Below are 27,826 nucleotides of genomic sequence, written 5' to 3' on the forward strand. Positions count from 1 at the left end.
TTTTCAGTTCAGTCGTGTACGGCTTAGTGTTGAGTTTCTTCTACGTCCCCGTTCACGTTTGGGCGTTGCATTTGGAGTATATCAATTGCCGAAATCTTATGTACAGTCACCACATTTAAGAACTCACTGAATAATGTGCTTGAATCTGACACATACTGACCAGCAGGTCATGAGTTATTCTAGTTTGCATTGCCACAAGCAGGACAGGACACATGATTAAAATGATCTTTTTATCACTTGTGTGCAACGATAAAAGCCATCCAAAGGGTCATATCCCGGCTCCTAGATAAAATGCTAGAGACAAGCCATTAAGAGTGCCTCCCTCAAGGCATCTTATGAGTCTTCATTGGCCTTATGAAATGCAAGCTAGTTTTTGGTGAATAAAAACCATCTCTGGGCTGGAGACAAGCCAGTCCCATTTGTAACATGCCTTTCAATAAATGGGAACAACCATTCTAGTCCTAGATATCAAGTTATGGTTCAATTATTATTAGTTATCTAGACTGCCCTTGCTTGTATTCGTTCTTTACTTGGTTGGTTAATATTTCCGTGTGCATTTCTTTAATTTGGACATGGATTTTGTAGGTAAAACCATGCATTTTTCATGTTTTAATTAGTTATTTTCCACCATTCTTATACCAAACATAACTGAAAGCTAATGAAAAGGTGCATGTTGTAAGAACTTACAAACCCAGACAAGCGGAACTTAAAAGGAGGAATAGAAACAACAACACAACTTATATTTTTTCATCGTAAGGAAGAGTTACCCATTCTGCTTACTATTATTAATGAAGCCAAATTGAAGAACAAACTACCATGGACGCATGGACATGGAGTTCTTCGGAGGAGAACCTGTTTTTCCAGCTTTAAAGGTACAAGACTATGGTTATTACAACTTCACCTAACAAACATAAATATTGTCTGGAAAGTTCCTTTGATGCCATTTCAAACGTACTTCCAAAGTAAAAAGTAGGGTTGGATACAAGAGCTGAAGTGCATAAATGGAGTTTCTTCTGATCATTAAGGCCCATTTCACCTTGGGCCAGATAAAATCGATGCTTGAGGAACTGAATAAGCAGATATATTATCTGGAACCGACATGACTGAATTAGGATCAAAAGTTTGTACGCTCATTGTACCTTCCAATACCTTGATCACCATTGACATTGAAGGCCTCTGAATGCTATCATTTTGAAGGCACCACATTGTGAGCTCCATCATTTGAATAATGTCCTCCTGGTGTGTCACCATGTCATCACTAGGCTTGTCAATCAGATCAACCAGCCGGTTGTTTTGAGCTTTTTCTCGCAACAGATTTATAAGTTGAACTTCCTCCTCTGGCTGAGAGTTGTCAATATTTTTCCTTCCACTCATTATTTCCATGACAACAACACCAAAGCTATAGACATCAACTTTTTCTGTGATCCGTGACATCAACCATTCAGGTGCCAGATATCCAGGCGTTCCTCTCATCACGTTACTACCTTACTTTGATCCCTATTTATTAACTTACATAGTCCAAAATCAGCCACTTTAGCGTTGAAGTTGTCATCCAAAAGAATATTCTGTGGCTTGATGTCCAGATGAGCAATTTTACGCTTGCACTCCTCGTGAAGATAGCATAGGCCCTTGGCAATATCCATAATTATTCTACATCGAGTGCACCAATCAAGAGGGGCATTGTTGTTGCGGTAATAGATCCACCTATCTAGTGACCCTTTTGACATATATTCATATACCAGAAGCCTCTCAGACTGGTTTGCACAATACCCAATCAGGCTGACAAGATTGCTGTGTTCAATGCTACCAATGGTCTCAACCTCTGCCAAGAATTCTTTCTTTCCTTGTCTAGCACCTTCCAAGCGTTTAACTGCAACTCTTTCTTCGCCTAATTTTCCTTCAAAAACCGGCCCAAATCCACCTTCTCCAAGCTTTGTACTGAATCCTTCTGTGCATTCGCTCAATGTCTGAAAAGAAAACCTTGTTGGCATTCCAGGTAATTGATCAAAATCAAGTTCTTCGCCTTTCACTTCATTGTTACTCCTCTTTTGTAGATAAAGAACGGCAACAATAACAAGGAATACAAGAGTTGCAATAGCTCCAAGTGTAGCACCTATCATCACAATTTTTTTGTTTCGGTTAAAGGGGCTAATCTGGACCTTGAGGTAAGCTGAGGAGTTGTAGCCAACATTTCCAGGTTGTATTGCACTAGTAGAAAAAGGGTCAAACCTGAAGCACATTAGTGCCGGTTTGTAAATGTGATCAATAGTGCCGGTTCGAATGGCTATGCATTAGTGCCGGTTCGTAATGAACCTTTAGTATTGATTCGTGCCATGAACTGGTACTAAAGGGGTGGTGGCAGGCTGGCGTCAGGCCAGGGCCCCACGAGCCCCTTTAGTGACGGTTTGTGACACAAACCGGTACTAAAGGTCTAACCTATAGTACCGGTTTGTGTCACCAACCGGCACTACAGAGTCTTAACCTATAGTCCCGGTTGAAGACTCAAACCGGCACTATAGGGTAATTTTCAAACTCTACCCCCCCCCCCCCCTATCGCCATTTCAGTTTTGAAAAAATCAAAAGAAAATGATAAAAACTTCAAAAAATAAAATCCTTCGAGAGGTAGTTATATTACTACATCTACATGTTAGGAAAATTTGAAAACTTAAATTTGGACATGTTTTGCAAAAAGTGTAGGGAAAATGTAAAACCACTATAACTTTTGCATACGATGTCGGAATAAACGTATAATATATCAAAAAATTCAGCATGAAAATCCGCATCCGATGAAGACCGCCTACGGCCTATTTGCAATTTTTTAGAATTCTCAAATTCCAAAAGGAAAAAAAAGATATGGTCAAATTTAAGTTTTTTTAAAAAAAATTGTTAAATCTGGTCAAACTACTTATTCAAGAAGTATTAATGTTACTACATAATTATTCAAGAATATTAGTGTTACTAAATAATTATTTCAATTTTTTGAATTTTGGTCAAATTTGGTCAAACTATGGTCAAACTGTGGTCAAACTATGGTCAAACTTATTCAAGAAATAATAGTGTTACTAAATAATTACTGTTTTTAGAATAATAGTTTCAAACTCAAACAGTGAAATGTGTGACTTGATGCTCAAGCTAAACTCCTGAGGATTAATAGGATTGGCATCTTACTATTGTCAGGAAAACAACAAGTTCAGACTTGGAAACGAAGGAGAATAGAACCCAAAAGTTAAGCGTGCTCGGGCTGGAGTAGTGAGAGGGATGGGTGACCGGTCGCGAAGTTAGATGATTTGAAATGAGTGATCCACACTTGAGCAATTAAGAGAGGTGATTAGAGACTAAATCACCAAATAATTCAGAAAAATTAAAAATCAAAAAAAAATTCCAATTTTTTTTTAAAAAAACCTTTAGTACCGGTTGGTGTCCCCCATACCAGGGCACGAGCTCACGCCACGTGGTGGCACTTTAGTGCCCACCAATTAGTGCCGGTTATGGAACCGGCACTAAAGACCCTTACGAACCGGTTTTAAAGCTCCGTTTTCTACTAGTGTTGATTGCAAGGAGAATACCTTCGTCAACCATATACACTTGCTATCTCTGAACAAAACTGCCATGCATGAGCAGTTCTTCAAGCAGGATTGCTGACAGTCAACGATTCTTGTTGCATTCACAACCATGGGGTTTTCATCAAAGTAAGAAATGTCGATCATGGTCAATAACTGATGGTGTTGTATTTCCTGAGAAGAGATTGTTGTTAATGGCGCGCAACCAAGATTTGGCTTCCGTTCATCCACCAGCTTGAAGTAGCTTGAACTTGAATTATCATCAACAGGACAACCACATTGCCCTCGATCGCATATGCCGTACTTACCACATATTGTTGGGTAAGCACAATCATCCTTTTGGAATACATCATACATTACGGTCCAATTTCCTTCAGATAATTGATACTCATATAGCCTCATGTGTCCATCTGAATCTAATCTCATGTATTGGGTGGATTTATTTGTTGTCAGTGAGAACGCTGAGATATGATGTTTCTTGTTTGGCATGATGATGTTTTTATTCATGTAGGGAACATTATGTGATGAAAAGTAGAGTTGTGGTGGTGAGGATCCAACATAAGCATATAATCCATCTCGGCGTGCAGTGATATAGAACTGACTCCCAGTCGTATTTGTTGCTGAAGTATTTGCTGTGAGGCTCATACCTTCCACAAGTGACTGTCCAGGGACCATTGTGTCAGTAGGATGATCAAATGACTGCCACACAGTTGCATTCTTGTGATTAAACAACACTAGATTGCCAATGTCAGTGATCATGATGCCAGCTACAGACATGTCTGAGGTGTTGCTTGACCAGACGTGGCTACCATCAGCATCACGAAGGACCAAGTTCCGTCTGAGGTAAACTCAAGGGTGGCATTCTCCCTGACAGGGTGATCCCGGTTTGCAGACCAGATGACCTGCTCCAGATAAATGTGGTCCGCTATGCCCCAGTGGAGTTTGACAATAGAAACAGCAAAGAAGGACACATCACACACTGGGATGGAGGCACAAACGAACCCCGCGCTAAAGGCAAGAACAAAGGAGGGGTATTCTGCTTCTTGTACAAAACTGGTGACAACTGGGTCCACTATAGGTAAACCGTAGTAGTAGGAGGGGGCATGGTTGATCCATACCGTCGACGGTTTGGCCATGGAAAAGTTCAAGGGCTGCGCCGTGGAGAGAATCTGCGCCACAGTTGTAATTGCAATTGCCAGGAAGAAGAGGAGATTGGCAGGACCCATGCTGCTTGGGCGGAATCAGAACCTATAATCAAGAATATAATCAGTTCATTCTTCGCTTATGAGAAGACAACATAAACTTGGGGTGAACTAGCAGAGTAGAATACAAGATCACAAGGTCGCACCTGATAATACTGAGCCGCCGATGGAGAGGATGCGATCGCCGGAAGAGAAAAGGTGGCCTCGGCACCGTTGGTTGACTGGATTCTCCGGGAAGAGTGTTTTGTGATTTTGGAGATGGATTGGTCTGACTAGTTCCCAAGCGTCTCTGACTGGCAAGCTGTACTCTGCTGAACCAAGATTTCCATGGTAGTTTGTGGCGTGTAGCACTGGTGTGTACAAGTCAACAAGTCTCCGTGGAGTCCTTGTGTGGTCTACCACCCAATGCTTGTCACTGTTAGGCAGGAAAGGATGTGCTCCAGTCAGTAGGAGCATTCAGGGATGATACGGAGCCGCCAATTGAGAAGATCAGAGGTCCGAAAAAAGATGCCGGTGTTGGGTGCCTTGACTTGCGGGGAAGAGTGTTTTTGTCATTTTGGAGATGTGTTGGCCTGCTGACTGGCTAGCTGTACTATACTGGGCCAAGATTTCCATGACTAGTGTGTGCAAGTCTCCGCTGACTCGTCATGTGGCTCTTCCCTGTTAGCCACGAAATGATGTGTTCCAGTCAGCGAAAATCATTCAAGGCAGTAAGGATGGGTATCTCCATCATGCTTGACAGGTCTGAGCCTGCAATTGTATAACAACAAGTTTGTGTTGGGATGCAACTTCTTCAGTTTGTGTTTGCAATTGCATGCCATGGGTATCTCTGAACTTCTTTCTGTAACAATAATAAGTAATTAACTCTGAACTTGTTGACTGCGCCGAAGCCAAACCAAAATCTTGCATGTATGAACTTGCTACCCGCAGGAATCTAAGTTCTTCTATGAATTGGTTTCGGAATGGACAATTCAACCTTATATTTTCCAATGTATTCATGCTTTCATTTGTGGGACTAGGAGCAACATGTCGCTTGGATGATCATTTAGTGCAGTATGGTGCATAGTTGACAATGCCTTGCTTCTCATCTGCTTCCGTGGGTATCCCTGAACCTCATTCCATGGCAATGTGCAACTCTGAACCTGACTGAATTTTTCGGTGCACATGCAGAGAACAGAACAGGGACAACAAATGTCATGCTTCAGAACTTGAGCTTCCCCAATGAATTACTCGCTGTTTATTTTATCTCTGTCTTAGTTGCATGCAATCCAGTGGTAACTGAATGTAGTAACTGTCATTATTTTACGTCATTAGTCTGATATTTCGTCGAAATAATGGATTGCTTTTGTTGGTGGGCCGTTGAAATCGTCTGAATGAAAATTTCAAAAAAAAAAATCGTCCGAATGAATAATGGATTGGTTTTGTTAGTTTTTTTTAACGGTCACCGGGGAGGGGGGGGGGGGGGGGAGATTCCCCAACTGAATATATTGCTCAAAGTGGCCAAAATGCCAAGTGTTTGATCCAGTTTATAAAGAAAACCGGATCGAAAACCTTAACAGGTTGACCCCGTTTATAAGGGAAACCGGGCCGAAAAAACCACACAGGAGGGAAAGATTACATAGGGTGAGGGCATATGGACGTCCCGAAGAAGGCACTACCTAGCCAGCAAGCCAAGAGACCACCACCATAAAAGTCGAGTGGAAGTGGTGTGTCATCGAGGAAACACAATACCAACACTAAACAACTATCCTAACGCACCACACCAGCGTGCGTACCAACCCCTTGGCACAACAGAGGAGCAGCACCAATCAACGAGTGACCCATCACGAACCTTAACTGGAAACTCCGCCACAGCAAGTCGGCACGATTAGCAAGGTGGGGAGGCATAGTTGCATCGTTGTTGAGCAAAGATGAACCGAGATAGCACGAAGAGCACGAAGCTCACCAAAACAGACGACAGGCATGAGAGGGTCTTGAGCTAGCAGAGCAGAGGATGACCAACCCCCAAGGGCAACGGAGGATGAATGGCGGCAAGGAGCTCCCTAGCGACGCCTTCAAGAAGGTGGACGACATCCGAGGATGACACCATCACAGAGCTTTCGCCTGGAGCATAACCGGTTAAATTCTTAGAGGGCAGAGCCGAGAGCTGCGAATCCGGACCGAGAGACAGGAGTGGCACATGAGCCACGCCCCCAAGAGGGTAAGCGACGCTGGAGTAGCGCCGCCGTGGTCAGCTGACAAGGTCAGCGGGGATTTCTCCCGTAGCACATCCGTCAATGGTGGGCCGCCATCCAAGTGGAGTCGAAGGGCGAAAGGGCGACAGAGGACAGGACCGAGACGGACATGTGAGGTGGATGGTGAACCGAGGAAGGACGAGTGGAGCAGGCCGCCGGTGAGGAGGGTGGAGACGAGGTGGGGCGACGTGGGAGGTGGACAGAGGGTGGGGGCACCAGAGTGGAGGTTCTTCCCGGCAGGGACCGGCGGTGGTGGAGGCGAGGAGGGGTCCGTCGCTGGATCCACCGGACTAGCCGCAGCCCGTCCGTGACGGGCGCGCAGGGGGGCGGGGACGGGGAGGGCGAGCGGGGTGGAGGCGCAGGACGGGTTGTCGATTTAGAGGGGAGGGGACGCCGGCGCCGGATCTGCGGCCGCCCGGCTTCGGTCGCACAGGAGGACGGGGTCGAGGAGGATCCGTGGGGAGCGAGGCGAGGTGGAGCGGGGTGCATCGTCCGCCGGAGAGGATGGGGGTGGCGAGGGGAGCTATGGGAGCTGCGAGCCGAGGGAGAGCCGGATCCGCACCCGGAACCGCCGGATCCATCGCCGGCCAGCCGAAACGGACGGCCAGGAGACCGAAACGCAGCCGCGCGCGCCGCCGGCACCAGGGGCCAGGCCGCCCGCCCACCTAGCGCCAGCAGAGGAGGGTCGACGTGGAGGATGGCGGCGCAGGTCGAGAGCGGCGAGCACCGGCCGGATCTGACCGGAGGAGGACGCCGACGGCCACTGTGAAAGTGGACGTTGCGCGGCAGCGCAAATGGGGTGAGGCAGTAGCAGGGAGGCGGTGGAGCGTCGGCACGCAGCAGGGCCCGGAGCATGCCCGGAAAGCTGAGGACGAGATGGATCTGGATCTGGCAAGTGAAGATGGACCGGTGAGGGTGGTGTCCTCGCCGCCGCCGTCAGCTGCTGGGCTTTGCCCTTAGGCTTCCTCCGGAGACGGCGAGACGGGAATGGGCGGCGCGGTTGCTCCCTGTTGTTGGCGGCGACGGGGGCCTCCGGAGTCGCGAGAGCGACCCGGGAGGCAGCGGGGGCTCGTGACTCTTTCTCTTCCTCACCGATTGGTTTTGTTAGTAACCCTTACATTGAAGATCACACGGTCGCACCTGCTGATCCCGAGCCACCGATGGAGAAGATGTGATCGCCGGAAAAGATGGCCTCGCCAGCAAGGGGCGGGTTCCTGGACTCGCCGGCAAGTGGGAGATGGATCGGCCTGACTAGCTAGAGCAAAAACATCATTGTAGTGGCCCAGTGCATCCCACGCTGATTGCTAGACAGTGTGGAGCCTATGTCGACAAGTCTCCGTGGGCGGGTCATGTGGTTTGCCGCTCTTCCCTGTTGGACACGGATGCATGATGTGCTAGCTGCATTCAACAACGATATCTCTTTTTTTTTTCCGCCGCGTGATTTAACTGGCAGGTCCGGTGCTAGCTGGAAATCACATCTGATAAAATTGTTAATAGACAAAACAGTGTCAAATCCTGCATCTTGACTGACTCGCATCTGAAATTGCTGATAGAAATTGCTAGCTGGAAATCGCACATGAAATTGCTGATAGACAGCACAGTGTGATTTTCTGCATCTTGACTGACTCGAGATATATAGTTTGGCGGCAACTGTGGAAGCTCTATGTGGTAGCAAGACAAGCCAAAAACGAGTGGCAGATGACGAGCAGATTTTCCATATCACGATGTTCACAGCTCTTGTCTTCTTATATGCCTACCAAGATATGAAGAGTGCTGCTATATCAATTTGCTCATTAAGGTCGCCAATGTTATACACGACATTATTCTAGTCCGTGTTCGCTGAAATAATGAAAACTTATTGATCCCAAATCAAAGAGTTATATGACGTGCCAAAATAGTCATCTGTGAAGATACCCCAAATACAGGGACGTGCCCATGAAAACCACAAATGCTATATATATCTTGCTCAGTCTGTAGCGCTTGACTATAGAGTCCGCCCGAGTGGGAAGTTTCTATGGACCGCTACAGACCAGTTAGGACCTTCTGCCTAGTTTTCGAAAGGTTTCATGTGTTTTTTTCTTTGTGTTGATTCGTCGGATTGCTTTGTTGCTTCTTCTTTTTCTGTCGGTCGCCGCATCTCATCTTGCTTGCACACTGCTGCAGGTCATTCGCATGTGCTGCCACCCGCCGGTTTGGTCAAAACGACACCGGCCGGCTGGTGCACCACCACTGCATCACAAGTGTTCGACGAATTGCCAAGGTGAGTTTTTGTTTTGTTCGTTTCTTTTTAAATCAAGCCGTTTGAATTGTAGATGAAGAGGTTGAGGGAGATATTCTTGGAGGACTCGTCGTCATCCGAAGAGGAAGAAGACGACGATGACTTTGAAACTGTTTTAGGCATGACTTCCAATGATGATATTCGGCGGCCTAGGAGAAGATCACAGTTTGGCCGCATACATATCAACCGTGGTAGAGCAGAGGGCCATGCCAAGATCATGAGAGACTACTTTGATCCAAAGGCAACCTATCCGAAGAAGTACTTTCACCGACGCTTTCAGATGCACACAAGTCTTTTTGGTGTGTCTTTGGTGTGCTTCAAAAGCGATTTGCAATTGTTCGTGGTCCTGCCGAGTACTGGAGCTCCAAGGTTCTCTGGCGGATCATAATTTGTTGCATCATATTGCATAACATGATCATTGAAGACGAGAGGGATATGCCTGCGAACTTTCGGTACATCACCAACGGGACTCCGATTGAGCCAGAGTGTGATTCGAACAGGAACCTGACATTTCTTGAGGAGCATCACAAGATAGAGAACCCTCAACTTCATGCTCAGCTCCAACTAAATTCATGATTTGCTTGAACATTCGAATTTATATTTAGTTGCTATATGTGTGCTAATACACAGTTGCAATTTATACTAGAACTGCAAAGTTTAGAAAAAATAAAAATTGTCTCCGTTATTTATAGGAAATCGGCTAGGTCTTGCCAAAACTTAGTGGAGTAAATTTACTCCACCGGATACTCCGCTATTTTTAGGAGATCGGTTAGAAATGCCCTAAGAGTAAAAGAGATTGAATAGATGAATGAATCAACTGTGCTCTGGATTTCATTGGTGTCAGAGTATATATACATGCCCAATAGATGAATGCATCTGTACCAGGGAGAGAGCGGAAAAAGTTCCTTTGTGTAGCCTGCTCTGGATGAAATCATTGGTTAAATTTTTTATTTATGTTTTGGAACTGGTTAGGTTCCTTTGTGTAGTCTCGATACCGCGTTGGCCACTGCCGCGGTGGACTGCGCTGACGACCCCTGAAGACGGGGAGAAGGGGGCGAGAGGGCGGCGGCGAAAACGGAGGGTGCTCTGCTTGCTGGGACGCCGCGTCCGCCGGTGGGTCCTGCCCGGCCGATCCTACTTGTACAGGCCGCCATGCCAATCAGACCGCGCGTCGGTGCTCAACTGACGGATGACGCAGATTCTGTACTTTTGCTGCTACTGTTATTGCTGTGTCTAGTCCCATGGAGCGTCTTTTTATCCTGGTTGTCTATTTGGGATACACCACATTCAGCGAAGGAGCATCGTAATGGTTTCTGTACATTGTGAATGGGACGGCATAGGTATTTCCATTCAGTCATGTCAAGTGTCCAATTTCTGCTGCTGCTTCTTCTTTAGTTCAGATCTCAAGTCTGCTTCTTCTGCTCTAATCAATTGCAGTATATCCTTGTGTTTTATTCCTGCAGGTTGATTTGGGCACATGAAGGTCGTAGACCGAGGCTCAGAGCAATGTGTCTTCAGCAGTGCTCTGCACTAATAAGGTGCATTGGTCTTCTGCTCTGCTTGCTCATTCAGATTATTTGGACTCTACATCACCATTTGGTCTTCTGCTCTGCTTCTACATTACATATGCCCCTCTTATTAAGTACAGTTATTTGGCATCATCCTTGTCATTTCTTCTGCAAGACAAACAACGGTGCTGAGAATTGAGAAAACGAATGAAAAGAAGATGCAAATGCCTGTCCGGTTCCACTCCACTCCGCTCCCGGAGTGGAGCAGGCTGTAGCTCGTTTTCACATAGCGGCTCAAGCCCAGCTCCACAACTCCGCGGAGTGGAGCGGGTGGGAGTGATCCCAAACAGGGCATTTCATGAAAGAGAGACCATGTATGGTAATGTAAGAAACTAATGAAGTGAATATGTCCTAATTTCTGTCTTGAATTTTTTGTAATACACCTACCAGTTCACCCACAAAGATACCATTAGAGATCGATAAGTGCATATGCCCCAGCTAGGTTCCAAGTATACTTTAGAATTTGTCATTTTTTTCCTATGAGAATACTCCCTCCGTTTATAAACATAAGCTCTTTTAAAGATTTCAATACGGACTACATACTCATGTATAAAGACATATTTTATAGTTACACCATATGTAGTCCATATTGGAATCTCTAGAAGGGCTTATATTTAGGAACGGAAGGATTAGTATCGTTCTCTCCAGTATTAGTTAGTGTGCCGTGTCCACCATTATACGAATTTGAGAAGTGTGCCGTGTCCTTCACGTGCGAATGGTTGTTCCCAGTGTCTTCCATACGGCAATGACAAATCTCATCACAAAAAAAAAAGACAAGTTCGGGGATAGCCATAGTTGAACTTGTCCCAAAGTCCCCGAAAGTTGTGCTTGGCCATGTGCAAGGCATATGTGTGAACAGATGCTTTATGAACACAAACAAACCAACCACTCAAGACCTGACTAACCCACCCACAGTAAGTCGAGTTCTTCCTGTAAGATGTGGGAATTGCACGATCACTACTAGAAAAAAGGCTGTTAGTGGCGCACCTATTTTGGCTATTAATGGCGCACTATAGGTGCGCCACTATTATCACGCCACTAGTAACAAATACTAACGGCGCATCTCCGGTGCGCCATTAGTATTGCAGGTAACAGTGGCGCACCTTGTAGTGCACCATTACTATTGCTACAGGTGCGCCACTGGTAACTTTTTTTTTGAATTTTTTCTGAATTTTGAAGGCGGGAAAATAGTAGTGGCGCACCGTCTAACCCCCACCGTGCGCCATTGCTATTTTTGAATTTTGAATTTGGATCTGGATCGCGATTTTTTTGCCCTTTTTTGCTCGTTTTTTCTGCACGATATTTTTTCAAATTGTGTTCTCGTTTTTGGATCTTGTACGTTCTTTTGCCGGAGAGGAGTTCGCCAGAGAGGAGGGTCGAGGAGAGACCGTGAGGAGGAGAGGAGGGAGGAGGAGGAGGTCACCGGAGAGGAGCTCGCCTACATCGTCGGAGAGGAGGAGGTGGTCATCGGAGAGGAGCTCGCCTACATCACCGGAGAGGAGGAGGAGGTCGTCGGAGAGGAGTTCACCGGAGAGGAGGGAGGAGAAACGTTGAGGGGAGGGGAGGAGAGGAGGGAGGAAGAGCTCACCGGAGAGGAGGGAGGAGGAGCTCACCGGAGAGGAGGGAGGAGAAACTGTGAGGGGAGGGGAGGAAAGGAGGGAGGAGGAGGTCGCCGGAGAGGAGGAGGGGAGTATGGTGGAGGAGAGGAGGGGAGATGGAGTGGAGGAGAGGAGGAGATGGAGTGGAGGAAAGGTGGAGTGGAGGAGAAAAATGAAGAGGTAAGGAGGAGAGGACCCCGCCCAGCCATATATACGGCATAGTAATGGTGCACCGTGGGCACGTGCGCCATTACTAACTTTTTTTTTTGAATTTTGAAGGCGGGAAGATAGTAATGGCGCACTAACTTTTTTTTTTGATATAGTTTGAATTTTGAAGACGGGAAGATAGTAATGGCGCACCATGGGCAGGTGCGCCATTACTGAGTTTGATTTTTTTTAAATTTTTTTTGCTTCTCCAGATCTTGAAAGCCCCGTAACTTCTTTTCTGTTAGGTTTTTGAGGATTCTAAAAATCTTCAACGGGGTTCCGGCGGCGGCTAGGGTCGGGGAGCCCCCGAGTCGCCCGAGCGGGGGGCGACGCGGGGGAACATGCATCCGCATTAGTAGTTATTTGCCATCATTCTTATGTATTTTGCTGCAAGAAAATAATGGTCTCGTGCTTCACTTACATGAAACAAAAAAAGGAGGAATAGAAATACACCATACTTTATACACTGTCTTGTGAACGAAACTTTCTTATTATGTTAGTGTAAAGTTTATTTCAGCATAAGCTGCTACTACAATTTTCTTACCTTGATGGCCTTGACCAAACAGTCCTTTCCATTCTAAGAAAAATACCAAACTCAACAATTTTTGTTCATGCTATACTTCCAAGTACTATCATATGGGTAGCAACAGGAGGTGTTCCATGATCAAGGTTTGATGGTCTGTTCACACCAAAACATGCCTACTGAAGGACGAATAATCATGGAGTTCTACATTAAGGAGAGCCATGTTTTCATCTTTAAAGGTACAAGACCATGATTTACAACTTTACCAAATAATCAAACATATATATTGCCTGGAAACTTCCTGTGGTGCCATTTCAAACATACTTCCGTAGTACAAATATGATAGGATACAAAGCCAAAGAACATACTTTGACTTTCTTCTGCTCATTACCCTGTTTTTCACCTTGGGCCAGATAATGCCGATGCTTGAGGAACTGAATATGTGGATATATTATCTGGAACATACATGACTGAATTAGGATCAAAAGTTTCTACGCTCATCGCACCTTCCAATACCTTTATCACTGTTGACATTGAAGGCCTTCCAATGCTGTCATTTTGCAGGCACCATATTGCTAGCTTCATCATTTTAACCACTTCTTCTTGGTGAGAAACCACATCATCACTATGCTTGTCAATGAGATCAATCAATTGGTTATTTTGAGCTTTTTCTCTCAGTAGATTAATAAGCTGAATTTCCTCCTCGGGCCGAGAATGGTCAATATTTTTTCTTCCACTTACTATTTCCATCACAACAACTCCAAAGCTGTATACATCAACTTTTTCAGTGATCCGTGATGTCAACCATTCAGGGGCCAGATATCCAGGTGTTCCTCTCATCACAGTCACTACCTTGCTTTGATCCCTATTTATTAACTTACATAGTCCAAAATCAGCCACTTTGGCGTTGAAGTTGTCATCCAAGAGAATATTTTGTGGCTTGATGTCCAAATGAACAATTTTTCGCTTGCACTCGTCATGAAGATAGCACAGACCCTTGGCAATATCCAGAATTATCCTACATCGGGTGCACCAGTCAAGAGGGGAATTGTTATGGCGGTAATAGATCCACCTATCAAGCGACCCTCTTGACATATATTCATATACTAGAAGCCTCTCAAACTTCTCTGCACAAAATCCAATTAGGCCGACAAGATTTATGTGCTCAATGCTGCCAATAGTCTCGACCTCTGCCAAGAATTCTTTCTTTCCTTGTCTAGCACCTTCCAAACGTTTCACTGCAACTCTTTCTTCACCTAATTTCCCATCAAAAACTGATCCAAACCCACCTTCTCCAAGCTTCTTAATGAACCCATTTGTGCATTCCCTCAATGCCTCGAGAGAAAACCTTGTCGGCATTCCAGGAAATTGATCAAAATCAAATTCGTCGTCTTTTTCTTCATACTTCCTCCTTTGTAGATAGAGAATGAAAACAGTGACAAGTAATGCAAGAGTAGTAATAGCTCCAAGTGTAGCGCCTACCATCACTTTTTTTTTGTTTGAAGTATATGTTTGTTTGTTTGGTGTAGATGCAGAAATCGAGGCTCTAAGCTGCACCTTGAGGTAAGCAGAGGAGTTGTAGCCAAAAATTTCACGTTGTACTGATTGCAGGGAAAAGACCTTTGTCAGCCATATACATTTGCTATCTCCGAACAAAACTGCCATGCAGGAGCAGTTCTTCAAGCAATCTAGCTTACAGTCCTCAATGCTTGTTGCACTCACAACTGTGGGGTTTTCATCAAAGTAAGTAATGTCAGGAATGGTCAATAACTGATGGTGTTTTATTTCCCAACAAGAGATTGGAGTTATTGGTGTGCAACCCAGATTTGGCTCCCGTTCATCCACCAACTTGAAGTAGTTTGAACTTGAATTATTATCAACTGGACACGTGCATTGCCCTCCGTTGCATATGCCGTACTCCCCACAGGCTATTGGGTAAGCACAATCATCCATTCCCATGGACTCCAGTACATCATACACCATCCAACTGTCACCAGACTGAGCATATAGCCTCAGATGTCCATCCGACTCTAATCTCATGTACTGACTGGAGTTGCCTACTGGCAGTGAAAAATTATCAGCTTCGTGATAGAATGACTGCCAAAAAAAGCTGATGTTTCCATTCAGGAATGTAACCTTTGTTGGATCATTGCTTGTCTTGTTTCGGATCATTGTATACGAAAAATAAAGTTGTGGTGGTGTGGACTCAATATAAGCATATAATCCATCTGGGCGTACAGTCAAATAAAACTTATTCCCAGTCGTATTTGTTGCATAAATATTTGATGTGAGCCTCATACCTTCAACAAGTGACTGCCCAAGGACCATCGTGTCAGTAGGATGAGCGAATGACTGCCACACTGTTGCATTTGTCTGATCAAACAACACCAAATTTCCAATCTCAGTGATCACCATGCCGGCTACAGACTGGCCCGAGCTGCTGCTCGACCAGACGTGGCTACCATCAGCGTCACGGAGGACCAAGTTTCCATCCAAGGTAAACACTAGGGTGGCATTCTCCCTAACAGGGTGATCCCAGTTGGCAGACCAGACTATCCGCGGATCAGAAATGTCAACAGTCACCGCAAAGAGGAACTCATCGCATGAGGAGGAGAAACAAAGGAACTCTGCGGCAAAGTAAGGCGCAAGGTCGGAGTGAATTTGTGAATGTAGGACGATGACGTTGGCCATGTAGCTGCTGCAGCTGTCAAAGAGAACATTGTTGTTGATCCAAACTGTCGATGGTTTGGCCATGGTAGCACACAAGGGCTGCGCAGCCAAGAGCAACGGTGCTGCAGCCCCAAGCACGAGGAAGAAGAGAACGGCAAGACCCATGAAGGTTCAGTGGAAACTGCAATTAATCATGAAGAATCAGTTCATTCTTTGCTTTCCGAGAAGGCAGCAAGAAACTCAGGATGGGCTTGAGGAATGGAAGCAGGATGGACTCGCACCTAAATGTTTGGCCAGAAATGATGGCCTCGATGGACTTGCCGAGGTTTTCAAAGATGGATTAGTCTGACTAGTTGAATATGTTCATTGTACTGGTTGTGCTCTTTGCATTCCCATGCTAGGTGCTAGCAGCTGGACGGTGGAGTGTAGATCAGCGATGAAAGCGAGCTTCCGTGGGCTGGTCATGTGGTTCACCGCTCATCCCTGTTAAACACAGAAGCATTGAACAACAAAATTCATGTCAGCACGTACATATGTATCTTCTGCAATTTCTTTCGCACGAAACCAGTGTGACAAACTCAGTTTACTTGAACCATTCTTCTTTTTTTTTCACTGTCTGACTTAATTGCGGTTGGTCTTGTCCTAATGGAAAGGTAAATGATTCCGACCTCTTCTTCCTTTTCACCGTCCACACGCTCCTCTCAGATTCATCCCCACCTCACCTTCTTCTTCGTCTCTCACACCGGTCTCTTCTCAGGAGAGCGGTGCACCCCCACCCTCCCCTCTCTCGCCCCTCCTGCGGTAAGTACCGCCAGAGAGGCTGACCGTATCACCAACACGATCGGCAACACGGCACAGCCTACTGCTAGCTTTACGGGGCTAGATGACGACCACGGTCGTCATGAGCTGGAACTACAAGAATACCAACGCTGCAGTTGGCTGGTTGTAGCAAAACTTCCCGTCGGTCGGTACAAAACACCCCTCCGGTCGCAGCTTTCCTGCAATTCGGTTCCAGCATCGACGACTTGTGATTGCAGCTTTTTTGCTGCCCGGACCCAGCACCTGCGACGTGTGGTTGCAGATTTCTCACCTCAGTCGGCTGCAACTGCAACACGTAGCAACATTTCGAGGCTGACGGTTCCAGGCTTCCAGCACGAGCCGAGATGCTGCAACCGGCACAACAGTAAGCTACAATCGGCGAGTAATTTTTCTGGAATCAGGGCGAGCCATTTTTTGCTGGGATTAATGACGGCGAGCAGTTTTTGCTCGAACCACCATTTTTTTTTGCAACGACTGACGAGTTTGTTTGCTGCAACCGGCAACTGAGGGTTGAGGCAAGGTACACTAGGAGCTCATCGACCGTCGCCAACAGTGACCAGAGCTGCGACCCATGGTACATGCTACCGCATGCACGGAGCTGGCGAGAATCAGGTGACGAACACACGAAGAGAGAGAGAGAGAGGGGGGGGGCGGACCTACGTTAGGAACCAATGGTGATCGTATTGAACTACGGTCACATCTATAATCGAAAGATGGTAAGATTTTTACTATTTGTCCTTAATTAGTGCATCTTTTGCATACATTATTTTTGAAGTTAAACTTTCATTGCTAAGTATATTAATTACTATATGATGTTCTTCAATAGGGACTTCCGATGACAGTTGTGCCTCACTGGATCGAGACAAAAGATCGCATGTCAATGGTTAGCTTACGACCAAGATTTCCTACATTGCACATGAGTGCATTCAGGATTTCTGAAAGCAAAGAATGCTTAATAGTGAAAGATTGAAGCAAAATTGTTAACGATCGCAGAGAAGTACTAGGGGACAGCAAGGAGAAGCGCAACCCAAGATTAGAAGACAGATTCATCTGCATGCTCCAGTATGATGAATCAGGAGAGCTATACATGTTCTATGCTATTCTACCTGAGAGGGAGCAGCAGGAGTGATTTAGCTAGTTCATGCTCTTAGTACTTGTCCTCTTTCATATCCGTATTGTCCTGAACTTCGATGTTGGTGATGATTATGTTGAACTCGATGATATTTTTGCTTCTGTTACAAGCAAATGTTTCTTCTTTAAGCTAGCCAGTGTTGGTGATGATTAGATAGCAGTAATGACTATGATGATTAAATAGTGGTAATTAATGACGACTACGATGATTTTTAGCTAGCTAGAGTTTATTTATTAATATGTGATGATGACGATGATGATGAGTTATTAATATTATATATATCATTTATGAAAGAAACCGCAAATTAGTTTGAACTGGATGGATCCTAGCTAGCTAAGTGATATATATATATATATTCCAAATCCATATCCATATCAAGTATAACAACTCATTATAACGTAAAACAATCCTAAATTAAATTGATAACACAAATTTAAATGAAAAATAAAAAATAAAACAAAAACCCACAAACATTTAGTACCGGTTGGTGTTACCAACCGGTACTAAAGGGCTCCCGGCCCCCGGAGCTGGCTCGTGCCACGTGGTTGCCCTTTAGCACCGGTTCGTGCTGAACCGGTACTAGGGGGGGCTTTAGTGCCCACACTTTAGTGCCGGTTACGGAACCGGCACTAAAAGGCCTTACGAACCGGTGCTATTGCCCAATTCTGCACTAGTGTTGATATTTCTTGTGCATAACGGGATACGCAGAATTGCCTCTGCATCAATTGGCAAGAAGACTGACCGAACCAAAAGGCTCGTTCCAAGCGGGCGTAGCCGGTGTGATAAGCTGCGAGACAAATCTGGGAGGGTTCTGCATCAAGGAAGTGATAGGTCGCATCATCCCCTGCCTTGGGAGCCAATTATGTTGCCATATCTCAGTTGTCCTTCCATTCCCAATTCGCCGGATGATTCCCAGTCTGAGCATATCTCTCCCATCTAACATTGCCCGCCAAATCTGAGATGGTCTTCCTCCTAGTTCGGCCTCCAACAGTGTAGCATTAGGGAAATACACCGCTTTCAGAATTCTAGCACTAAGGGAGTTAGGATTTTCCATTACTCTCCAAGCCTGTCTTGCCAGTAGAGCCAAGTTAAAAATCTCCATATCACGGAAACCGAGTCCGCCCATATGTTTTGGCCTTGTCATGACATCCCACACAACCCAACTCGGCTTTCTTTTCCACCCTTACTTCCCCACCAAAACTGTCGAATAATGGCCATGATATTCTCACATAAACCCCTTGGCAGCCTAAAACATGTCATCGAAAACACCGGCAGTGCTTGTGCCACTGCCTTAATCAAGACCTCCTTGCCTGCAGACGATAGGAGTTTCTCCATCCAGCCCTTAACCTTTTCCCATACCCTATCTCTTAGATATTTGAATGTGCCCATTTTTGATGTCCCACATCTGTTGGCATCCCAAGGTACCTTTCACTCAACGATTCATCCTGTATGTTCAGAATGTTTTTAATGTTATCTCTTAATACTTGAGGGCAGTCCTTGCTGAAATAAATGGAAGATTTTTCACAGTTGACTCGCTGCCCCGAGGCATTGGAGTACGTTTCCAACAAGTTTGATACTGCCACTGCCCCCTCCACACTTGACTTGAAGAGCAACAGGCTATCATCCGCAAACAGGAGATGGTTTACAACCGGAGCTGTTTGAGCCACCTTGATCCCGCCGAGTGCTGACGATTGAGAACTGGTTTTTAGGAGGCACGAAAGGCCCTCTGCTGCAATCAAGAAAAGATAGGGGGAGATCGGATCTCCCTGTCGTATACCCCGAGATGGTTTAAAACTCTCAAGCTTCTCACCATTGAACTATACAGAGAAGGAGACTGAACTGATCATGCTCATCACTGTATCTACCCATTGCCGGCTAAAACCCAACTTTAACATAATAGCTCGAAGATAAGGCCACTCGAATCTGTCATAAGCCTTCATCATGTCTAGCTTCAGAGCAGAATAACTGTTGGATTTTGCTTTAATCCGCTTCATAAAGTGAAGACACTCATAGGCACAAATGATGTTGTCTGTTATCAATCTGCCAGGAACAAAAGCTGACCGCTCCTCTGATATGGTCTCCGGGAGAAACTCCTTTAACCTGTTTGCAACCACTTTCGAGGCAATTTTGTATATGACATTACATAAGCTAATGGGACGAAATTGGGTAAGGAAGGTTGGATTTATCACCTTTGGAATCAACATAAGGACTGTTTCATTAACACACTTTGCACTTTCCTCCCCCCTCACAATTCTGAGGACGGCATTGGTGACCTCGTCCCCACATAAGTCCCAGTGCCTTTGATAAAAATGTGCAGGAAACCCATCTGGACCCGGGGCCTTTGTGGGGAACATCTGGAAGAGAGCCGTCTTCACTTCTTCCTTAGTATATGGTGCCATAAGAGACTCATACATCTGTTGAGTAACCCTTGTTGGTACATGCTGGATGACTCGATCAACATCAGTTACCCCTTCGGACGTATAAAGTTTTTTGTAGAAATCTGCCACCATCACTTTTAGCTCGGCCGGGTCAACAATGATAGCTCCTAATGAATTTGCTAGCGCCTTGATCATGCTCTTTTTCCTCCTCATACTAGCCCTCAAATGAAAGAATCTTGTGTTCTTGTCACCCGCTATTAGCCACTCGATTCTGGAGCGTTGCCTCCACATTAATTCCTCCCGATGATACCATTTTACCAGTTTTTCATTGATTTTAATCTCTGCATGTGTTGGGCCGACCCTCAATGGATCGCTTCGAAGGCGCTCCAACTCCCTCGTGAGTGTTTTTATCTCTCTTCGTTCCGAACCAAAGGTGTCCTTGTTCCATCTCCCAAGGTTTCCTGATATAGCCTGTAGCTTCTCCTTTAAGAGTTGCATGGTAGCCGCCGGCTGATTCTGACCCCAACTCTGTGTGATTGTGTCTTTCCAACTCTCATGGGATTCCCACATCACCTCATACCGAAAAGGAGGTTTTGCTGGAGGCCGCACTTCTTCCTCGTGTAACAACAGAAGAATTGGGCAGTGGTCTGAACTAGCAGCCGTCAAGTGTTTCAGGTGTGCCTCTGGGAACAAAGTATTCCACTCCGTAGATACTAAAGCACGGTCCAGCCTTACTTTGGTGTAACTGCCTCCAGTCACTTTTTTCTCGAAGGTCCAGAAATTGCCCATGTAACCCAAATCCATCAGCATGCAGATATCAACCGCATCATGAAACCCTTGGATCTGGGCATTACTTCTCTCTCCAATCCCGTCATGTTCTTCCGGACGTAGCACTTCATTGAAGTTGCCTATACAGACCCAAGGGAGGTTGCTCAAAGTAGCAATCCCCTTCAAAGTGTCCCATGTCCGGTATCTTAGATTGGTTTGTGCCTCGCCGTAAAAACATGAGGCCCTCCATGGGCTTGAGCCGAGGTCCTCTATCGAGCAACCAATATGATACACAGAATACCCTAAAATCTCCACCTTTATTGAATTATTCCAAAAAATTCCCAGGCCACCGCTGCGGCCCTGACTACTAACAGGAAAAGCATTATCAAAACCAAGAGTGCTAGCTAACCTTTCTACCCTCACTCTATCAAGTTGAGTTTCCACAATACATAAGAGGGTAGGGGCAAATTTCCTCGCTAATTCGCGAAGCTCACGAACCGTCGCAGCTTTGCCCGCACCGCGACAGTTCCAACTAAGGATACTCATTGCGCCCGGCGGTACTCCTCCGGGGAGTCCGCTGATAATGCTTCATTGAACTTGTTGTTCCTCGCCGCGTTGTTCTTCTCACTAGAGTCAACTGTTTTGGGCCTCTTTGGATCTTGCTTGGGTGGTGGACTCACCGGAAGAGACGGCGGTGGTAGAGCCAGCAACGTATTCCTCTTGCTTCCCGTCCCTTTTGTCCCCTGAGCCAACAGTGTGGCAGCATGCGGCTCAGCAGCCTGGGTTCGCTCCCTGTTATTTGCCGCATCCATCATCTGCTCATCCACTCCCTCCTTCGCACATTCTTGCTGCTTCCTTTTTCCAGTTGGTGCAGCCTTGTTTCTGCCTCTAGCTGCTCCCGGGCCTGGACCAGCACCTCTGAACCAGTCCGCCTTCAGGTTCTTGAAAACTAACGCTGACGGAGGATGCACTCCATCCCCGTGTTCCTTGTACATGTGGCCAAGTCGGCCACACACAGCACACCAGTTCGGGAGGCGTTCGTATTTGACTCGGAAGATCAACCTCCTTTCCCCAACCTTGAGAGAGACGGCGTTCTTCAGTGGCTTGTTGACATCGATCTTCACACGAACCCTAAAGAAATTTCCCTCAAAGTCATGCGAGGCCGGTTCAGCATATACTAACTCCCCAATCTTAGCTGCGAGAGATGGGATCTGCGATGCAAAGCCATCTGGAAAGTCATGAATCTGTGCCCAAATTTCCAGGAGATCCAACTTGATTGTCGACGGCTTGGTGAATCCATCGTAAGGGGCAAGAACAACCGCATCACCCTGAAACGCCCACGGTCCCTCCTCCATGACGCGCTCCCAGTCCCCCAGGCAAGAAAACTGGAGGGTGTACAGATTCTCCTCAAGAGGGCGAATATTGACTTTCTGGGCGAGATCCCACGCCGCGCGCATGTTTTTATAGAACCAGAACTGGCTGTATGGTCTGTCAATATTGACTCGAGCTATCGCCATCCACCGCATAGCCTCCGGCGGTAGCGATTTCTGATCAACTTCCACGTCATCGAGGTCCTCCTCCGGGAGCCCCACTCTTTCATCATCACCTCCAGGTCTTCCGTATCCCTCGAACCAGAAGCTTTGGATGCCATAGTCTTGTTCCCTAGCCCGATGGAACTTTCCGCCGAGCTGTGACCTAACCCTAATCCTCCAGCCGCCCGTCGAAACCCTGCCCAAGATCGGGTAGCGATACTAAGATCACCCCTTGGTCGATCCGAGTCACGGGATCACGGTAGGTTGGGGTCGGGAAGAGGAGATCTCAACGCGCAACGAGAAACGCCGCCGAGAGGACGACAAACCCTAACGTGAGGGAAAACGCATAGAAGAGCGTACGTGATTCATTAGTGCCCCCACTAAGCCTAATTTGTTGGATATTGTAAAAGCCCAATCATAAGAAAAACAGCCCAGTAAAAGGCCACAGCCCGCGGCGTAAATATGAACCCTGCCTACAGGGAGCACCTATTTGACGCATTCTGCGTCAAACAGACGTACCTTCGCACAGGATGCGCGCGACAGGGCCGGCCCATTAAGATTAAACTCGCGCCAGCAAAAATTCGTAAACGTAAAACTGCATTACCAGAGCTGCAATTCGAACTGCAGACCTGCCGTGTGTGCACGCATCTTAATAGCCAAGACAGCCACTGAGCCTTCGTTGTAAATATTTGGCTCCACGGCAATGACCTAAAAACAACGGCGTAAATTGAGCATTACTAGAAAACTGTAAACAATTTTTTGAAATTAAGAATACTTTTTGATAAACGCGAACAAAATATAAAATTTCCAAGCATCTTTCGAAACTGTGAATAAATTTTAAATTACTGAAGATTTTATGAATTTGTACAAAAACTTAAAAAAATTGTAGATCTTTTGAAAATCCTAACAATTTTCTATGACGCAAACATTTTATAAATTTACCGAACATTTTTTCATAAATCATGAATAATTTTCCAAATTGGAGAAAATGATTTGAAAACACAAACATTTTTTAAATTGGTGAAAAAAATTGAAAACAGGTAGAGCTTTTAGAATGCAGAACAAAATTTTGAATTTGAGAACAATTTGAAAATCATGAAGATTTTTTTGTATACGTGAACAAAAAAAATTGAAAATGCAAACATTTTGGTAAAACGTGAACAAATTTTCAAATGCCGACACATTTTTGGAAAGTGCAAACATTTTTTAAACTGATGAACATATTTTGAAAACAGGTACAACTTTTGAAAGAAGAACAAAATTTTGAACCTGAGAACAATTTGAAAATCCCGAAGCTTTTATGTATATGTGAACAAAATATTGAAAATAGAAACATTTTTCGATAACTTCAAACATTTTTTGTAAAATGCGAGAAAAAACAATTCCGGAACATTTTTTGAAAATGCAAACATTTTTTAAATTGGTGAGTAAACTTGAAAATGGGTACATCTTTTCAAATACATAAAAAAATTTGAATCTCATACAATTCGAAATCTTATGATTTTTAAGCGATTTTTTTGAGAAGGAAATCATTTTTCTAAAATTAAAAAAAACATTTGTATTACACGAAATTTTTTTAAAGCTTCGAACAATTTTGAAAATACTGAAAGAAAATTGGAAACGAAAACAAAAGATGAATATTTGGAACAATTTTGAAATTATACAACTAAAAGAAACAAAAAAGAAGAAAAGGAAAAGGAATCAGGAAAAACAAAAAGGAAAAAGAAAGAGAAAAACAGAAAGAGAAACAGAAAAATTAGAAAATAAACAGAAAAAAAGGAAAAGAAAACGGTTCAGGATTCTTCTGAAAGGATCCCAAAACCTAGAAAACCAGCTAGGAATCTTCTGGAACGTTCCCAAAACCAGAACTGCCAGATATGTAGATGGTCCGGCCCAATCAATCGCGGCCCTGTGCGTCTGGTCGACACTTTGACGCAGAGAGCATCACATAGGTTTTTCCCTGCCTACACACGTATACACAACCTAAGACAAAAAACAGCCCAGTAAAAGGCCATAGCCCGTAGCGTCGTAAATCTGAACCCTGCCTTTTATACACAACCTAAGAAAAAACACATTTCTCAAAAAAAAAAACCTAAGAAAAAACACGGACGCATCAGCCCCGCACGGGACTGGAACGAAAGCCCCCGCCTGTCGCCTCAATCTAAAACCGCAGCGCAGTCACCGGCTCGCTGCAGCGCCGCCGGCAATCGTGAATCGTCGACTCCCCATAGTCCGTCCCTTGCTGCTCGTTTTCCTGGCCGGCGGGCGGCGGCACACCGGCACGGCGACGGCGACGGTGATCTCATTTCTCATCTCTCCAGTTCTGCAATTCCCTAACTTCAGTTGACATCAAGGTAAATCCCTAGAACATTTTTCTTCAAACTTGTTATTACTTTGCTTCTATGTTAAAAACCATCTTAGTCTTGTTAACTCATGTGTATAATTTATCAATTTGTGTGATTAGATCAGTTCAAACATTTTTTTCTATTGATGTTTGAATTTTGGCACTTAATATATTACAGGACAGCTAATGGAGAGGTTTTTCAAGAAATCAACAACTTCCACGATGCCTGAACTAGTTGATCAGGACAAGCTTCATAGGGATCCATCTAAAAGGAAAAGGATTATAACACTTACTTTGCCTGTTGCAGCTGCAACCATTGAGAGATGCTTCTCAGCTATGAAGATTGTGAAGAATGCTCTACGTAACAAAATTAGTGAAGATTTAATGAAAAAGAATTGCGGTGAAAGAACATGCGGTTAACAAAAAATTCCAAATGAAGTGATAGTTGAATGTTTTCATGCGGTGAAAGAACGTTGTGGGATGAAACAGAAGGTAATGCTCTTCCTAAAGCTCTTGCCTTTTTAATACCAGCCTTTTTCAACATTTGCACTTCCCCTCAATTTTGATCATGTTTTTCGTTGTTGTTGCAGGTTGCAGATTACAGTGTTAGAACAATGTGTCGATGTGCTCTTTTGCAACTTCATAACAGGATATTTTTATATTGACAAATGGTGAGTTTCCTTTCACTTTTCAATGAACTTGGTTACCATGTGGATAATAAAGAGATTATATATGCATTTTTAGTTTACATGGATGTTTTTGCCTTGTTGGTTTATGAATATGGCCATATATTTTTGCCCCCTCTCAATTATTTTCCTGGGTCCGCCCCTGGGGGTGGGGGGGGTGGGGGGTAAGCTGCTTGTTGTAAAAAGCAGGTGACAATTGGGTCCACTACAGGTAAATCATAGTAGTAGGAGGGGGCGTTGTTGATCCACACCATCGAAGGTTTGGCCATGTAATAGTGTAATAGTTCAAGGGCTGAGCCGTAGAGAGAAGGGGCGGAGCCCAATGGGCCAACCCTGTGGCACAAGCTACAGGGTCCAAGAAATTTTTTAGTGCTAACTAACAGTCATTTGGCCCAAGGCAACAGGGTGGCCCAGCAAATGTGCCACAGGTCTGATGAAACCAGCCCGCGCGGCTGCGGGAGGCTCGTGGCTTCGCTTCCAACAGCCCACTACCCACGTACATGCTCGATCCTTCACACGCACATCGGCACACGCGATTAGCGTTAGATGAATCGACCCATCTCCCTTCTCCTAATCTCCTGTAAGTCTGTAACAAACTCGCGATCCATCTTCCCAATCCCACATTTTTCTGCACTTAAAAAAGAGATCTCGATCCGTCTCCTCGTCTCCTGTACTCTGTCCCGAGCAAGCGAGGCGAGCAAATCGATGCGCAGCGGCGGCGATCGATCGAACGAATCGATCCGTTCCTGATGGGTGGGCGGCAACCGGCAGGCCGCAGGCTGCTGATCAACTATTGATGGTGCAGGCTGCAGCGCCGACGTGACCACACCTCCCTCACGAGTCATGGCCACGGCGCACGCTGGAATTTCTCTTCCCCTCTGTTAGCTAATTAGTAGTACGTTTTTGAATTTTTTGTTTAGATTACTGTCATTACTTGATTCGAATTCTGCTCGGTATCCTTTTTTGTGTTGTTTTTTCCATATACCTTTATAGGTCGCAGCAATTGTATGTATTAAATTGGGGCTGGAAAGTTAAACCTTATATTGAAATATATATAAATGTATGTGTTTTGGCAAAACATGGGGCATCAGCTATTGTTTTAAGTTGTAATTAGGTATGCTTCATTGGCTTAACAATTTTGATTTCTCATTTGTAATTTTAATTGTGCAGATGATATGAACAAGTTTCTTCTCAAGAGAAAGGCACCATCACATTCGCAATTAGGTATCCATGACATCCTTTTCAAGTAATTTTGTCGCACTATATTAAGCAGTTTGACTATTGCCTTTTGTTTTTATAAATTGACATCTATTATATTTGGCAATTCATGTTACAAGTTGTGAAACACATCTTTATTAGTGCATTGTTACTTGAAAATTTTACGTCATGGTTAAGTAGTGCATCAGGGTAACATTAGCTCCAGATCCGCCTCTGGAAACAGCGCCGCACAGTTGTAAGTACTAGGAAAAAGAGGAGATATAAAGCAGCCAGCATAAACTGGGGATGAAGAACTAGCAGAGTAGAACACAAGATGAAGGTCGCACCTGATGATACTGAGCCGCCGATGGAGAAGATGTGATCGCCAGAAGAGAAAAGGTGGCCTCGGCAGCGCTGGGTCTCCGGGAAGAGTGTTTTGTGATTTTGGAGATGGATTGATCTGGCTGGTTCTCAAGCGTCACTGCCTGGCTAGCTGTAGTCTACTGACCCAAGATTTCCATGGTAGTTTGTGGCGTGTAGCACTAGTGTGTGCAAGTCAACAAGTCTCCGCGGGCTCGTTGTGTGGTCTATCACCCACGGCTCATCCTTGTTAGGCAGGAAAGGACGTGCTATTGTGATGCAGCTTCTTCATAACTTCAGTTTAATTTGTGTCTGCATGCATGCCGTGGGTATCTTTGAACTTCTCTCTACAGCAATGGCGAATTAACTCCGAACCTGCTGAATGCGTCGAGGCCAAACCAAAATCTTGCATGTACCTGCCTGCGTCCAGGAGTCTGCCTGCTTCTGTGATTTTGTTTTGGGTTGGATAATTTAACCTTATTTTCCAACATTGGATGGCGATGCAGTGCAGTGCATAATTGACAATGCCATGCATCCGATCCGCTTCTGTGGGTTATCCTTGAACTTCTTTCCGTGGCAATGTGCGACTCTGAACCTAACTGAATTTTTGTACGTGGCTGCAGAGAACAGAACAGCGAACCGAAATGTCATACTCCAGAACTTGAGCTTCCCCAATGAGTTACTCACTGTTTGTTTTGCTCTGTCCGAGTTGCATGCAATGAATCCAAGTGGCAACTGAATGTTGATGTAATGTATGGAGAAGATGTGAT

The 27,826-nt window shown here is 45.1% G+C and overlaps 1 protein-coding gene, 1 long non-coding RNA gene and 1 pseudogene across 4 annotated transcripts; 1 reads left to right on the top strand and 2 right to left on the bottom strand.

The window, feature by feature from the left end:
• Window positions 1-983: 983 nt before the first annotated feature.
• Window positions 984-5,251, bottom strand: LOC125513067 (G-type lectin S-receptor-like serine/threonine-protein kinase SD2-5; annotated as a pseudogene). The gene is made up of 3 exons (XR_015609096.1): window positions 4,909-5,251; window positions 3,551-4,808; window positions 984-2,206 (listed from the first exon to the last, which is right to left on the bottom strand). The product of XR_015609096.1 is annotated as a G-type lectin S-receptor-like serine/threonine-protein kinase SD2-5 (transcript).
• Window positions 5,252-8,832: 3,581 nt separating this feature from the next.
• Window positions 8,833-12,227, top strand: LOC125515524 (uncharacterized). The gene is made up of 3 exons (XR_007287048.2): window positions 8,833-9,057; window positions 9,160-10,614; window positions 10,738-12,227. It is a non-coding gene; the product is annotated as an uncharacterized LOC125515524 (long non-coding RNA).
• A 316-nt stretch (window positions 12,228-12,543) lies between these two features.
• On the bottom strand, window positions 12,544-27,826 carry LOC125513070 (G-type lectin S-receptor-like serine/threonine-protein kinase SD2-5). Of its 2 annotated transcripts, none has more exons than XM_087529154.1 (3): window positions 27,044-27,826; window positions 25,107-25,170; window positions 12,544-16,323 (listed from the first exon to the last, which is right to left on the bottom strand). In XM_087529154.1, the coding sequence occupies exon 3, from the start codon at window positions 16,003-16,005 to the stop codon at window positions 13,570-13,572; it is 2,436 nt and encodes an 811-aa protein (XP_087385280.1). In that variant the 5' UTR covers window positions 16,006-16,323; window positions 25,107-25,170; window positions 27,044-27,826; the 3' UTR covers window positions 12,544-13,569. The 2 variants fall into 2 exon arrangements, 1 of the variants encoding a protein (XP_087385280.1); XR_007285651.2 differs by lacking the exon at window positions 12,544-16,323 and adding an exon at window positions 24,329-24,792 and having other exon boundaries at window positions 27,044-27,357.

Source organism: Triticum urartu, chromosome 6A, assembly GCF_056163025.1.
Source record: "Triticum urartu cultivar PI428250 chromosome 6A, HENAU_Tu73, whole genome shotgun sequence".
NCBI lineage: Eukaryota > Viridiplantae > Streptophyta > Magnoliopsida > Poales > Poaceae > Triticum > Triticum urartu.